Source organism: Mandrillus leucophaeus, unplaced genomic scaffold (assembly GCF_000951045.1).
Source record: "Mandrillus leucophaeus isolate KB7577 unplaced genomic scaffold, Mleu.le_1.0 Scaffold397, whole genome shotgun sequence".
NCBI classification, from domain to species: Eukaryota; Metazoa; Chordata; class Mammalia; order Primates; family Cercopithecidae; genus Mandrillus; species Mandrillus leucophaeus.
Window position 1 is genome coordinate 3569239 of NW_012104220.1, and position 16073 is coordinate 3585311.

At 49.8% G+C, this 16073-nt stretch overlaps 1 protein-coding gene across 2 annotated transcripts in view; it reads left to right on the forward strand.

Annotated features, from left to right (window-relative positions):
* BCAR3 (breast cancer anti-estrogen resistance 3) overlaps positions 1-16073 on the forward strand; it is a 154950-nt gene that overhangs the window by 131792 nt on the left and 7085 nt on the right. For both annotated transcript variants that reach the window (XM_011991515.1, XM_011991516.1), the window contains 4 exons: positions 2041-2144; positions 3211-3863; positions 10643-10758; positions 14889-15060. In XM_011991515.1, the coding sequence (XP_011846905.1) occupies positions 2041-2144; positions 3211-3863; positions 10643-10758; positions 14889-15060 (1045 nt within the window). The remainder of the gene's footprint in view (positions 1-2040; positions 2145-3210; positions 3864-10642; positions 10759-14888; positions 15061-16073) is intronic.

Below are 16073 nucleotides of genomic sequence, written 5' to 3' on the forward strand. Positions count from 1 at the left end.
GATGGTTAATGGGTACAAAAAAATTTGGAAAGAATCAGACCTATTTGATAACACAATAGGGTGACTATAGTCAAAACAACTTAATTATATATTTTAAATTGGATTGTTTGTAACTCAAAGGATAAATGCTTGAGGGCGTGGATACCCCATTCGCCATGATGTGCTTATTTCACATTGAATGCCTGTATCAAAAGATCTCATGTACTCCAGAAATATATACACCTATGTATCCACAAAATTTTTTTAAATATAAAAATTAGATGGGCGTGGTGGTACGTGCCTGTGGTCCCAGCTATTCGAGAGGCTGAGGTGGGAGGATTGCTTGAGCCTGGGAGGTTGAAGCTGCAGTGAGCCATGACCATGCCACTACACTGCAGTCTGGGCAACAGAGCGAGACCCTGTCTCAAAACAAACAAACAAAAAAATCAGGGCAATTGCAAGGAGGGAGGCAAGATCTGATATTTAGAAATCCTCCTTTTCATAGTAATAGGATTGGACTTGAGATCCCCTACAGTGTTACAAGGGGTACGTTTTCTTCTGTTTCCTTTGGGAGGGATTGGCTGCTGAATGGTTGAAACAGGGAATTAATGTCATGCACAGAGTGGGAGTGTGTTCGGCAAGATAACAGAACCACTGCTGTGGGGAAGGCCTTCTAGTTGGCCCTGAATGAGCCTAGTTTAAAAACTTTCTAAGATAAGAAATGAAAAAAAGACTAAGAAAGTCTATAAGTCAACAAGTCAGGCCTAATAGAGCCACTTTTCTGTTTGCCCTTTGGAATGCAGATCCTCCTAGAACTTGTCACCACTTTGTACAGGCAGCACGCCCAGAAATGTTTAAGTGGGAGGAGGGGAAAAGATGGCCTATGGCCTGCTGCCCTGCCCCAAGGTCCTTCAGTGGCTGGCTCCCTTATGCAGCTCTGGCCAGGTGCCACCTGCCCTGACGTGGGTCCTGCTAGTTGGCTGGCTGGTGGCCTGCCCTGGGCAAAGGTGTGTGTTCACAGGCAGGTTGCATTCCAAGCCCTGCCGTTCTGGCCCCTGGAGTCCAGCGGCAGTGGTCACTGCTTCAATATCACTTCTCAGGAGTCATTTCCTTTTGTAATCTGCCCTCGGTCTTGCCTTATCTTCGAAAGGTTGCTGGAATTTCTCTGTTGCTCGGAGTTTGGGGGTGTTTTGATTTGTTTTTTCTTTGGTGCTTGTAAAGGTAGGAAAGAACTTCATGATTTCTGTAACATAAGAATGTTTTGTGCTTATGGGAAGGCCAATTAGAGTTCATGACAACTTGGCTGGTGCAGTGCCTCCGTCTCTAGCTAGGGAGATTCTGGTGCTTGGTGCTGGAGAAATTCCCAATTTGAGCTGGAAAGGGACAGAAGGAATAACAGCGAGTGTGTTGAAAGTTACCTTCCACCTTTTCCTTGTGTGGTTATGCAGCGTGCCTCCCAACTGCTGCTTGGTGACCATGCCGGTGCCTTTCCCAGCTCAGCAGGAGGAGGCTGTGTGGGGGGTCCCCCCAGAGCAGCCAGGAGGTTGGGGATGGCAGCCTCCCCAGGCAGTCCTGCAGGTTATTTGGGGGATGCTGAGATTTGCACCAAAATGGAAGTTTCCCCACAGCTTCCTTCCTAACTGTAACACTGTGGAGCATGTGGAAAATGCATGTTAGTTAGGCAAGCCATTCCCTCCGGGCCTGTAAGTAATTTTGGGCTCTGTTAAAAGTCCACATTCCAGTTCATCAGATTTTCCCGGGGAGTATCGTAAAACTTTTACCCTACTCTGTTCAACAGGATGGAACGGCCCAGGGGAGGCATCCTAGGACTTAGCTGCATTGGTCATGGGGACAGGGGGATGGAGCACACGCAGTCATATATTAATCACCCCATCAGTAATTTGTTTCTCCAGCAGACATTCCTATACTTTTAGGGTATGCTGTAGCACTCTCGTTCTGAGCAGTTTTCTGGTTTTTTTTGTTTAAGTTCCCATGGCATTGCCTAAAGGTTTTAGTTTACACTTTAATACATGTTTCCGTCCTATTTGTCTTTTGCTTCAGAAACAAAGAAAAGAGTGGTAGCCAGCCAGCCTGCCTGGATCACATGCAGGACAGAAGAGCCTTGTCCCTCAAAGCCCACCAGTCAGAGAGCTACCTGCCGATTGGTATGTTTCGGGGAATTTTCAGGGAGAACGTCAGTGTGACCCTGGTTTCCTTCAAGCTGTTACCCTGCCCCATCTAGTCATCTCATTTGAAACCGACACTTGCCTCAGCTTGCAGCCTGAAGGGGAATGGGTTTGCAGAATTATATCCAGCTGGGAAGCGCTGAGCTAGACACTGTGTGCCAGCTTTTAGGCCTAGTAGCAAGCCTTCAGAGTAGGCATGATTATTGCCATTTGACAGCTGAGGAAACTGAGGCACAGACAGGTTAAGTAACTTGTCCAGAATCACCCAGCATTTGAACCCAGGTTTTCTGATTCAAGCCCATTTGAAAACTGGTAGACTTCATGACAAATGAGCCTACTCCCTTTTCCCGGGTGGGTGGGTGGATCCTGGGGCTTTTGGCAGAACAGCTGTCCAGGCCAACTCCCCTTCCTCTCCATTCTGCTTTCAAGGCCGGAAGAGTGATAAGGTATGGGGTGTGGGGAGACCTACCAAGCAGTTACATTTGTAGGACGGGGGGTTGTTTTTCATCATTTTCATAACTGACTTTCCCTGGGACCACAAAGGGATTTTCCCAATACCCCTGCATAAACTACTTCCGTGTGGGTTACCCCAGTGTCTTTTCTCCCTTCCCTGTCTCCAGCTCTCCCTTGGAAGCTGGCTGGGATCCATCCTTTGACAGTGGCGTTTTAGGTGGCTAACGACTTCTGTTTCTTAGGGCAAGATTACATTATTCGTGCCCTCCTCACTCATATATTTTATCATTCTGACTGTCCAAGCCTTCTATGACCATACAACAACGTTTGTAGCCCAGGTGTCAGCAGTCCCTGGGATTTCGAATTGTACCCAGGAGTGTGGGATGGGGCAAGCCCAGCCCAGCCCTCACAACGCTGTAGACTCCGTGAGATTGGGCGTGGGACAGTCACACTGACTTTTCTTTTGGAAATGAAAATGAAAATTGAAACCCACGGGCATGAACGGAGGGCCGGGCAGCCGCCGCTCTGGTTCTGTTTGTTTTGTATTCTCCACACAGATGAGCTTTCTCTGACCTTTTCTTATCCCCCACAGGCTGCAAGCTGCCACCTCAGTCCTCAGGTGTGGACACAAGCCCCTGCCCAAACTCACCCGTGTTCAGGACGGGAAGCGAGCCCGCCCTGAGCCCAGCAGTTGTTCGGAGGGTCTCCTCAGACGCCAGGGCTGGGGAGGCGCTGAGGGGATCAGACAGTCAACTGTGCCCTAAGCCGCCTCCTAAGCCCTGCAAGGTGCCGTTCCTCAAGGCTCCCTCGTCTCCCTCTGCCTGGCTCAACTCAGAGGCCAACTACTGTGAACTGAACCCAGCGTTTGCCACAGGCTGCGGCAGGGGAGCAAAGCTACCTTTATGTGCCCAGGGAAGCCCCACAGAACTGCTCACAGCCAAGCAGAATGGGGCACTAGGTCCCCGGAACTCTGGCATCAACTACTTGATCCTTGATGATGATGACAGGGAAAGACCTTGGGAACCTGCGGCAGCTCAGACGGAGAAGGGGCAGTGGGACAAGGGCGAGTTTGTGGCGCCCCTCCTGGAGACTGTCTCTTCCTTCAGGCCCAATGACTTTGAGTCAAAGTTCCTTCCCCCTGAGAATAAGCCCCTGGAAACAGCAATGTTGAAACGTGCAAAAGAACTGTTCACCAACAACGACCCCAAGGTCATCGCTCAGCACATACTGAGCATGGACTGCAGGGTAAGAGCTGGGGGTCCTGGCGCTGTTCTGGCTTTTCAAGGTTTGGTAAGAGCTGGTAGTCCCGGTGCTCCTCTGGCTTTTGTAGGTTTGGAAGGAGAGTATCCATCTGGCCTCACTCTGCCTCACCCATTAAATGCTTTGCCCATAGGAAAGTCCGAAGATAACACCAGCATGGGAATTTATTTAAGGGGTGGGAACCACAAGCTGGGACAACCTTTGCCCAAGCAGGAAGCTTATAAAATTCATCTCAGACAGAGGGATGGCAGGCTGCTGCCGTGGGTGGGGGCCGCCCTCTTCTCCCACCCATCCCTGCTGGCGTCAGCAGCTGCAACAGAATTCTTCTTACACCTGGTGCTTATTTAAAAACTACCCCCTTGCCGGGCGCGGTGGCTCACGCCTGTAATCCCAGCACTTTGGGAGGCCGAGGCGGGAGGATCACGAGGTCAGGAGATCGGGACCATCCTGGCTAACACGGTGAAACCCCGTCTCTACTAAAAATACAAAAAATTAGCCGGGCAAGGTGGCGGGTGCCTGTAGTCCCAGCTACTTGGAGGCTGAGGCAGGAGAATGGCAGGAACCCGGGAGGCGGAGCTTGCAGTGAGCCGAGATGGTTTCACTGCACTCCAGCCTGGGTGACAAAGCGAGACTCCGTCTCAAAAAAAAAACTACCCCCTTGCCTCAGCTCCATCAGAACTGGTAAAGCCAAAGCTATAGGAGAGTATAGACTGTAGATGAAAATGTAGTTTCTGGAGTAGCAGACCTTGGTTATTTTTATTACATTATACTTATGCATTACATAATTATTACTAAAATGATCTTTAGTATAAACATCTTTAAAGCTACGTTTTAAAAATAATCCTTCCTCAATTTAGAAAAATTCTAAAATGGCCGGGCATGGGGGCTGATGCCTGTAATCCCAGCACTTGGGGAGGCCAAGGTGGTGGATCACCTGAGGTCAGGAGTTTAAGACCAGCTTGACCAACATGGAGAAACCCCGTCTCTACTAAAAATACAAAATTAGCTGGGCGTGGTGGTGCATGCCTGTAATCCCAGTAACTCTGAAGCTGAGGCAGGAGAATTGCTTGAACCCGGGAGACAGAGGTTGTGGTGAGCCGAGTTCGCACTATTGCACTCCAGCCTGGGCAACAAGAGCAAAACCCTGTCTCAAAAAGAAAAGAATTCTAAAATACAGATTAAAAGATAAAATTAAAATCACACCAAATCCAGTTTCCTGGAGGTCACCATTGTCAGCATTTGGTTTATGCAAAAACATTTTTTTCTGTGTAAATGTATAGGTGTAAATAATTGCATGCATAATATCTATTTGCCACAGAAATGGCACAGGTCTCTACACACTATTCCAAACCCTGAACCTTTCATTGACCAAGGTGACTGTCTTTCCACGTGATTAAATATTTACACCGTCACCTTTTTTTTTTTTTTTTTTTTTTGAGACAGAGTCTTGCTCTGTCGCCCAGGCTGTGGTGCAGTGGCCGGATCTCAGCTCACTGCAAGCTCCGCCTCCTGGGTTTAGGCCATTCTCCTGCCTCAGCCTCCCGAGTAGCTGGGACTACAGGCGCCCGCCACCTCGCCCGGCTAGTTTTTTGTATTTTTTAGTAGAGACGGGGTTTCACCGTGTTAGCCAGGGTGGTCTCGATCTCCTGACCTCGTGATCCGCCTGTCTCGGCCTCCCAAAGTGCTGGGATTACAGGCTTGAGCCACCGCGCCCGGCCTTTTTTTTTTTTTTTTTTTTGAGACAGGGTCTCACTCTGTCACCCAGGCTGGAATGCAGAGGTGAGTTCGCAGCTCATGGCAGCCTTTGCTTCCCGGGCTCAAGTGATCCTCCTGAGTAGCCAGGACCACAGGTGCATGCCACCACACCTGGTTAACTCTTTGTATTTTTTGTAGAGATAGGGTTTTGCCATGTTGCTCAGGCTGGTCTTGAACTCCTGAGCTCAAGTGATCTGCCGGCCTCGGCCTCTCAAAGTGCTGGGATTACAGATGTGAGCCACCGCGCCCAGCCCATCACCATTTTTTTTGCAGGAAACATTTATTTTACATGTGAGTGACTTTTGTCCATAGGTGGTTGCAAAGCAACCACATCCTGAAGAGAGATTAAGTCACTTTTTCGGATCTGTGGGGATTCGTTTTAGGCCCTTCAGTGGCTAGCAAAATCCACAGAAGCTTGCATTCCTTATATAAAATGGAATAGTATTTGCATATAACCTATGCGATCCTCCCGTATACTTTAAACCATCTCTAGATTACTTATAACACCTAATACAATATACATGCTTTGTAAATAGCCATTATACTGCGTTGTTTAGCAAATAATGACAAGGAAAAAAGTCTACATGTTTCATAGCAATGCAGCTTTTTTTTTTTTTTCCTGAATATTTTTGATCCTCCTTTGGTTGAATCTACTGTTGCAGAAGCCACGTATAAGGAGGGCTGACTGTATTCTAGACACCAGGTGCTGTTTCAGGCGACGGTGGGCTCGGTCCACCTTTTCATATAAAGAGGCTGGTTCCTGGGCATTTGAAGCCCTTTTTTATTTGTAGCTCAGTGAAGTCAATTAGCCTCAGATGTCAGGGCTTATTTAGGAACGGGGTTTTCCTTCCTATGTGTTGAATCATGGCAAGAAGTCCAGTCTCAGCGCACTCCTGCAGGAGTGCCAAAGTTGATGGAGGGCTCCCCCAAACAGGCTTGAGGAACTTTAGGCAGCTGCTGGCCATCCTGGAGTAAACAAGGCCCTTGCTGACAACAGAACTTGAGGGATGACTCAGAAACCAGAGTAACTCATTGCCCAGGCCTGGGAGGTGGGGCTGAGGGTGCACTTCTGCTGGGCAGGCCCTGAGGAGAGAGCCAGGGCTGCACTGGAAGAACAAGGGCCTGCTGCACTTTTGGCCGGATGACCTCGGGCAGTGCTCCCAGGTAGTCACGCAATTTGCGGAGTGAGCAGAGTTATCTAGACCTCACTTCAAAGCGAGCTTAACCTGTTTGGGAGGTAAGAGTAGTGAGGATTTCTGTTCTTGTCAGGCACACTGGGCCCTGGATCTGAGAGCAGAACCATGTCAGCGGGTCAGGAGGGAGACTCTGGCCTGGTATGAACCTGCGTGGGTTCTCCATGGAGGAAGCTCCTTGTAGAAACAGGCCTGGGTTTACAGAACAGCCCAATTCCCAGGGGAATGAATGCTTCCTGTGACTCTGGGCAGGGCTTAATGATCCTCTAGGTGGAGGAGAGATGCCTGCCTGCCTGCCCGCCTGCCCTTGGCAGGAGGTCTGGGACCTGCCCACTACCTTTGGTAGCCATGAAACTAGACCCCGAGGATGGTCTCAACTGAAGAGTGCAGTCTCCCTGGCTTGCTGTGGCACGTTTTGTCCTCCTAGTGGGGCCTCACTCCCATGTCTGCCTGCAGGCACACCTGGACAAGGGGGCTGGATGGGCTCCCCAGGCAGCGAGCAGGAGCCAGCCTGGATTCTGTCCAACCAGCCCCAGGGCAGGGCCATGTTGAAACTTCCTTCTTCCCTGTCTCTCAAGAGCAGACCACGATTTCCATATTATCTTCTGGAACCACTGACTTCCAAGCAGGCACAATCAGCATCTCTAAGAGGGAAATACACAATCTGTTGTTTCCCACCCCAGATGCAGTGGCAGCCCAGACGGGGCCACCCGGAAGCTGAGAGCAGGCTCTGGCTAGCATCTGGGTCCTGCGTGCTGGTTCCCAGCCATGAGGGCAGACGCCCAGATAGGCCATCAGGACAGTGGGTGGTCCTAAGAGCCCTCCAGGCTCCCTGCCCTGCTGTGTCCATGCCCCCACCCCCCAAGGGTCTGGTTAGGAGCCACTGAGCCTCTTCCACCATGCACAAGGTCTTTGCCTGTAGCTAGAAGTGAGGTCCAGTAGTGAAGTGCTTGGCCCAACTGAGCCTGAATCCTGCCTCTGCCACATCAGCTGAACAGCCTCCCCTTCTCTGCCTGTCTGTAAGGAATACAGCTACCCAGGTGGTTGGCGAGGACTAAATGAGATACTAATATAGTAAAAGCCCTGGGCACCTTGCCTAGCCCACAGTGAGCACGATGTGTTTATCCGGGTTATATATTCAGCCTTGACTGAGCGCCTCCTGTGTGCCAGGGCAGCTTGTGGTCTCTGTTCTTGGAGCACCTGCTATTTGGTGGGGGTGGGCTGGGGAGGGACAGTGATGCAGGACCTTGAACCATGACCCAGGTGGGAAACGCCCTGCTGGGGAAGGCACAGGAGCTGTGGGGCCTCTGGGCAGGGCCTTGAATGGGGAGTGGGGTGTGGAGATGGGGCGGGGATGTCCAAGATGAGTTTGGAAGGCTGTGTCATTGGCCAGATGAACACCAAAAGCATCTTGCAGATGGCAGGCAACGCACACGCGCAGAGACTCAGTTGTCAAAAGCCATGGAGAGCGGGGTAGGTTTGCAGCAGATTTGTTCTTTGTGGGTAGAAGATGGAGTTGGGGTGAGTTGTGGGAGGGCTTCACAGGTCTTTCCTTCAATGTTTCTAAGTCTCTGCTTCTGCTTCCTGCCTTCAAGGCACTTTACAGTTGATTTGGGTGCAACAGAAATCCTCTATGCCCAGGGCAACAGAACCAGCAAGTGGAGCCAGGCAATCTCATGGCGTTTTAGAAAGGCCCTTGCGGCTGGGAGGAGGGCTGGGCCGGGCCCCCATCGGGGTCTCCTGGGTCCGTGCAGCAGCCTCCAAGGCAGTGGAAGAAGTAGCAATGGGTGGAGTCCAGAGGTGGAGCAGAGTAGACCAGCTAAGATTTGGAGAGCAGAGGGAGGCCTCGTGGGGGGTGCTTCTGCTACCCTGCCCTGTGGAGTCGGCTCACAGTAAATGCTCTAGATGTGGTTGTCCTTCCTTTGTGTCTGTGAGCTGCACAACCTTGGGCATTTGTCAGGGAACCTAATCCAGGCCCTGCGGTATGAGCTTGGGATCCCCTCGGCCCTCAGGCAAGCAGGTGTGGCTACAGGGAAGTGACCCAGGCACGGCATATATATGCTGAAGAAACGCAGGCTGGAGAGCAGGGGCCGCCGCCTGTCTGCCAGGTTTTCTAGAGCAAAACTGAATCAATCACAGGCCTTTCAATCTCGCCACCCAGAGCGTGGAAGACACCCCTCAGAAGTACAGCGTTTGGGACGTCTAACAGAGGGCAGCTGTCTAAATAAGCGAGGAAGTGTGCATGGCATGCGTCTGGGCTGCCTTGCCAAGGTCAAGGTGTAAATCGGTTTCCCAAGATCTGGCCAGAATTCTTCCCCTTTCCACATGGCTGATAATTCACAACTTGTATTTTCAGGTAGCTTTTGGGAGTTCTAAAGTTATCTGAATCCTTTGCAGAGTCCTTGAGAAAGGTGAACTTAGCAGTTATGTTAGAAAAGGGGAAACTGAGGCCCAGAGAGCACAAGTAGGAGCACAGTAGGAATTCCACATCCTGTCCTGGTGTCTACCACTGGAGAGCTCATCCACAGGGGTCATCCCCTCAGGGTTGACAGTAGTTCAGCCACAGAAGTTATAGGGCAGGGTTAGTAATACCACCTAAACGTCCAGATGTGTTTCGATAGCCTGGGGTAATTAAGGTTGAGGACAGGTGTACCAGATCAAGGAGAGGAGCCGTCCTACCCCTGCCGTGTGTTCAGGTGGCTAGACTTGTTGTTGCAGCTGTTAGTTCCACTCTTAGTACATCCTTGTGCTGTGAGGTATCATTAGCCGCCATTTAATTCTTGTTTTGTTTTTAGACAGTGTCTTGCTCTGTCACCCAGGCTGAAGTGCAGTGGCATGATCATAGCTCACTGTAACCTCAAACTCCTGTGCTAAGTGATCCTCCTGTCTTAGTGTCCCAAGTAGCTAGGACTACAGGCGCACACCACCATGCCTGGCTAATTCTTAATTTTTTGTAAAGATGGGGTCTCGCTATGTTGCTCAGCTGGTCTCAAACTCCTGTCCTCAAGCAATCCCCCCACCTCGGCCTCCCGAAGCACTGGGATTACAGGCATAAGCCACCGTGCCTGGCCTGTTGGCCCCGTTTTAGAGACACACTGGCTCAGTTGTAACTCTTCTTCGTGACATTGTAATAACTAATACCTGATTCTAATAAACTGAGATTACATACTAGAATGGCGATGGGTTGAGAGCTGTCTGGGACAAAGATTTTAAGAAAAGCCTCTCAGGAGAAAGAAGTGTGTTTGGGATCTCAGGTTTCCAATCACGGTACACATTTTTAATAGTTTCCAGACGTATAGAGCATTTACTGAGCCCAGGAGAAGCGTAATTAAGGGTAATAGCAGCCAGCTGTGGCTGTTAAGTGAGAACATGAATGGCAAAGCCCACAGCAGAGAGGCTCTTGGATGAGATTCCGCTTTTCCACTGCAGGGGATCGGTCGGCTCCGAACACATGCAGCCCTGCTGTTGGCAGCAAAACGTCACAGCAGGATCCGGCCTGTGTCAGACAAAAGCTTAGAGAACTAAACTGTTCTCTGGCTGGGCAGAAACACTTAACAAATCTGTGGATCTGCAGAGTGGTGTCGGCATCTCCCACCAGTCTTTCTTTTCCCCCTAAGTTTTATACTCTACTATGTGTATTAAAACACCCTAAACATCATATAAGAACAGCAGTCTCAGTGGTTGCTTATAAAGAAATGCAACACATAAAGTGTGTCCACGCCATCCTAGTACAGTGTGTTTCCTCTCATATGCGGAATTCGTGATCAGGCAAGCCCACTTCCTGATCCAGTGTATTTCACCTTTGGCTCTTGACAGGTTGCTAGGATACTTGAAGTCTCTGAAGAGATGAGGAGGAACATGGGGGTGAGCTCAGGCCTGGAACTCATTACCTTGCCTCACGGACACCAGCTGCGCCTGGACATAATTGAAAGGTGAGCAGTGCTGTCCTCTGCACTTCCGACCCTCCCAGCTCCTTGCAGGCATCAGAGCAGCAGGTTTTAGAACAGGGACAGGCTCAGCACCAGCCTAGCCCTGGGGTAACAGCGCTTCAGGGCGCATGGCCTACAGCGACTCTTCCCAGAGCCTGAGCCTGAGAATCCTGGGGTTGCACACAGAGACAGCACAACTCAGGAACAAAGAATGTGTTCCTGTCCCTGCTCCTAGAGGCGTGGATGGAGAGAACAGATGGCCCGAAGCCAGTGACTCAATTGGCCTGTGTGAGCAGGAGTCACAGATCCTGCAGCCTGGGGCAGAGCTGGGGCCCCAGCACGGTGGAGACTCCTGCCCAGCAAGCTGCGCCTTTGTGTCTTTGGGAGTTAAGATTGCTTGAGGAATTAGGAGGAGTTTGTGGGAAAGGCTGGGAAGAGCAGAGTCTAGACAGTGTTTTCTTTGAGGGGTGGACAAATAGGGTCAGAGGTCGGGGATGACGGCACTGGCCCGGGGCCTCCGAGGCATCCCTCCCCTCTTCTCATGAAAAGCCAGGGCCCTGGGTGTCCATTGAAATGGAGTGTTTAGGAATTAGAAAGACACCAACAATGAGGTATGTTTTTAAGAAAAGCGCTAGACTAGATATCCGTATTACCACAAAAGCTGGCCTTTTTGACACATTTTTTTTAAGTTGATTTGGGCAGGACTGTCTTGTTAAGTTTTCTGTCTGTCCAGCCCATGTCCTAGTTGCCATGACTGACTGCCCATGGCTTTCCATGAAGTTCCAGATCACAGTGCTGTCCAGACAGCTTTCTGTGGTAACAGACACGTCCTGCACTGACCATTACAGTAGCCACCAGCCACACGTCACTCTCGGGCACCTGCAATGTGACTGATGATTGAAGGATCTAACTTTTTTTAGTTAGAATTTACTGTTCTCAGGGTAAAGAGCCACCTCTGGGGGGGTGGATGTTGCTGCGTTGGAGTTTCCTCGGCTGTACAGCAGATAAGATGACTCCCATGCTGCTGCTGTTTTGGTCTCGCAGCCGTGGTACATCCCATAGAAACTACCGAGAACGCTGAATTGCAGCCGTGTGGGAGGACGGAGGTGAAGAAGTGGGGCCGTGCGGACTTTGTTCGGGAATGCCCATTGCTTAGGCCTTTGGGGGATTCTAGATCCCACTTCTGAATTTCCCTGCTCTTCCTAATGAGACTTTTCTAGGTTCCAGCCTCTCTCCGGGTGTCCCCTTTTTCCCTCCTGCCCCAGGGGCCTGGCCTCCCAGCTCCGCTAGCTTCCGTTCTATCAGCAGAGGGGAGCTGTGCCACCACACTTTGCCGTTTCTTCCATGAGACATTTCAGCCTGAAACCCCCCAGCTTCCAGGCCTCATGAATCTGAGCCTTGTTTTCTTAGTATCAGTCAGGGTGCTGGGACAGGCTGAGGGCGACAGGTTTGTTTGGGGCTTCTCTCTTGGCTGTTTTCTGACTTTCCACTTTATTTCTCTTTTCTCCTGACTGCCTCTTGCCTGGGGTCTTGCTTCTTAGCTTGTTTCTTGTGACCTGTGGGATCTTCTTTTAAGAGCCTGGGGAGTAGTTTTATTAATTACAATGTGTTTATTAAATAAAGGCCAAGGTTATAGAGGTCCTGATATGTCACATGACATCACCTTCTTGCATTTGAGAATCAAATACAAAACCACCCTTTATTTTTAATTTACCACCTCACCCATTCCAGGCATACTGCTCTGGAAGTGTCCTTCATGTGACATCTGAATGCCTCCTCTTGCCAACCACGGGAGCTTTTGCTGCAGATTTGCCAGCCCGAGTTGTTTTTCCCACAGTCGGTGTATCCAGGAGGTTTCAGGCAAATGTTGGTTGAGTGAATGGATGTAACCATTCAGTTAACCATTGATGTAACACTAGAGGGTCATTAAAACATAGGGGGAGAAAACACTGAATAAAGAATCAATGGAATGCAGCATGGGAAGTGAGTTTATAGTTAAAAGCAACATCTAAAATGTTCTGTCAATGTTAATATTTTGCAAATGGATAACAACACTCCCAAAAATGTATCAGATAACAGCTGGGCATGGTGACTCATGCCTATAATCCCAGCACTTTGGGAGGCCAAGGGAGGTAGATCACTTGAGCCCAGGAATTCGAGACCAGCCAGGCAACATGGCAAAACCCTGTTTCTACAGAAAACACGAAAATTAGCTGGGCATGGTGGCATATGCCTGTGGTCCCAGCTACTTGAGAGGCTGAGGCAGGAGGATCCCTTGAGCTAGGGAGGTGAAGGCTGCAGTGAGCCGTGATCACACCACTGCACTCCAGCCTGGGCAACAGAGCAAAACCCCGTCTCGGAAAAAAACAAATAATAAAAATATATTTTAGGTCTATGTTTGGATCCATTAATTGAGAAAGACAAATCAGGAAAAGGAGATAAATGGAGAAAAGAGGAAAGAGATGGAGACAAAGAGGCAAAATGGACCAAGATACAGAGGGAGAGACATGCACAGAGACAGCGCTAGTAACAACTGCTATTTATTAGGCGCCTGCCAGTGCCAGGCACTTTAGTTATTATTCTTTTTGTTTTGAGATAGTCTCTCTAGTTACCTAGGCGGGAGTGCTGTGGCCCGATCTCTGCTCACTACAACCTCCGCCTCCTGGGTTCAAGCCATTCTCATTCCTCAGCCACTCGACTAGCTGCAACTACAGGCATGTGCCACCACGCCTGGCTAATTTTTGTATTTTTAGTAGAGATGGGGTTTCACCCATGTTGCCAAGGCTGGTCTCGGACTCCTGGGCTCAAGCATTCTGCCTGCCTTGGCCTCCCAAAGTGCTGGGATTACAGGCCTGAGACCTGGCTCACTTAAATTATTTTCACTCCCATACACAGTCTCTCTTTCTCACAACCCTTGCTCCCATTTTACAAATGAAGAACCTGAGGGGTGGAGCAGTTAGGTACCAGCCTAAGCTTACACTGCAAGTGAGCCCCATACATGCATATGTGTGCAAACACACTTGGAGGCAGAGCTCATTACCTGTTCAACAAACATTAGAGAACTCAGTGATGCTAAGCACTCAGTGAATCCCTGCTGCCCTTTGCTCAAGGACAGCAAGAGACAAACCAACACACCTGGACACACAGAGAGCACAGCGTGGAGTAACATCCCAAGCTCTGAACATTCAGGACAGAGTGGCCCTGCAGTTCAAATGCATGCTGTATTTTAGTAACTCTAGCTATACATTGGGGCTTTGCCTCCAGCACTTGTACCACAGCCTGGAAGAAACTGAGGCAATTCTGGTCTAAAGCAGTGAACTCCTGGGTCCTGATTTACAGTGGGAAGGAAAGGGGATCACAGTCTATGCTTTTGCAGCGGACTGACCCCATTCATATTAGTCCTGTTGTCACGCGGAGGAAAGATCACCCTGCTTCCTGTTTTGGGTCTCTGAGGTTGACCTGTGTAGTTTAGGATGAGAAAAGGGAGGATTGTTGGGGAAAATGAGATTTTGATTTTATTAGGGTCTGGCCTTACAGGCACATTCCAGCCCATCAATCTTTACCCTCCTCCCCGTTCACTTCCTGGCCTCTGGAGTGGGGCTGGATAACACCATTCTTACCTCCTCTTTCCTGCCTTTGTTCTGATAGCCATGTTATTGTCCTGGACCAAGAATGTCCTCATTTTCCTGTCCCTTCCATCCCCAAGTCCAGGGGGCCCAGTGGAGGTGGCCCTGGGCTTCCCTGAGGAGAGATTCTCAGAGCGTGTTGGGGGACCCGCTGTCTCCACGGACCTCTCATGGTACAGGGTACTAGCAGCCACATGCAACTTTTGAACAGCTTTGCCTCAGGAGCTCCCTCTTTGTGCCCCCAGGTCCAGGGTTGAACATGGCCCTGTCCGGGGACATCTTGCTTTCTGACTGAAAGTGTACCCTCTGTGGCCTAGTTTGGCCCTTCACAGTCAGCCTGCTAAGGGGCGTTCTCTGTTGAGATTGGCCATCTAAACTGTGCTGCCAGCACATTTTAGAGCAATAGCAGCAAATGGCACAAAAACAGCCCTGCTCTTGGCTGATTTGGTTTGGTTTTCTCCTAGTCTCATTGGCCCTGAACCTGACCACTGATCTCCTCGCTTTCAGACACAGCACGATGGCCATCGGCATTGCAGTGTACATTCTGGGCTGCACGGGCGCTTTGGAGGACCGAGCAGCCACTCTGAGTAAGATCATCCAGGTGGCAGTGGAACTGAAGGATTCCATGGGGGACCTCTATTCCTTCTCAGCTCTCATGAAAGCCCTGGAAATGCCACAGGTAAATTTCCGATTACTTTATGTGTACTTAATGTTCTGTAAAGAGATCTGCATGCCATGTTTGGCAAATCAGACTATTTTAGTCAATCGCAAAAGTAAATTGAATCTTAGTGAAAGCTGCTTCATTTAGGGGACAGTGTCCTAAGTGTTTGGGGTCTTTTTTTTTTTTCTTTTTTGAGACAGAATCTCACTCTGCCACCTAGGCTAGAGTGCAGTGGCTCTATCTCAGCTCACTGCAACCTCCGCCTCCCAGGCTTAAGTGATTCTCATGCCTCAGCCTCAAGTAGCTGGGACTATAGGTATGCACCACCACACCCAGCTAATTTTTGTATTTTTAGTAGGGACAGGGTTTCACCAAGTTGGCCTCGAACACCTGACTTCAAATGATCTGCCCGCCTGAGCCTCCCAAAGTGCTGGAATTACAGGCATGAGCCACTGTGCCTGGACTGGGGTCTATTTTTTTTTTTTTTTTTTTTTTGAAATGGAGTCTCACTCTATTGTCCAGGCTGCAGTGCAATGGCGTGATCTTGGCTCATTGCAACCTCTGTCTCCCGGGTTCAAGTGATTCTCCTGCCTCAGCCTCCTGAGTAGCTGGGATAACAGGCATGGGCTACCATACGTCGCTAATTTTTGTATGTTTAGTAGAGGGAGGGTTTTGCTATGTTGGCCAGGCTGGTCTCAAACTCCTGACCTCAGGTGATCCACCCACCTCAGCCTCCCAAAGTGCTGGGATTACAGGCGTGAGCCACCACACCCAGTCTCTGGGGTCTATTTTTAAAGTAGTAGATAATTGCTGACAGTCCATGCTTTCTCTTTGATGTACAGTGGCAAGTGTTATCCTCATGAACAGTAGTGATTCATGGAGAACCAATTAGGATGAGACATCTGGCTAAAGTGTGTCGTATAAGAAAGAGACTGCCTCCATCTGGGTCGCCAGGTGTGTGGGCAGTTTAGTATAATCCTTGGGAAATGAGACACTGGCAGAGCTTCTATCAGAGAATCCTTAGAATAGTT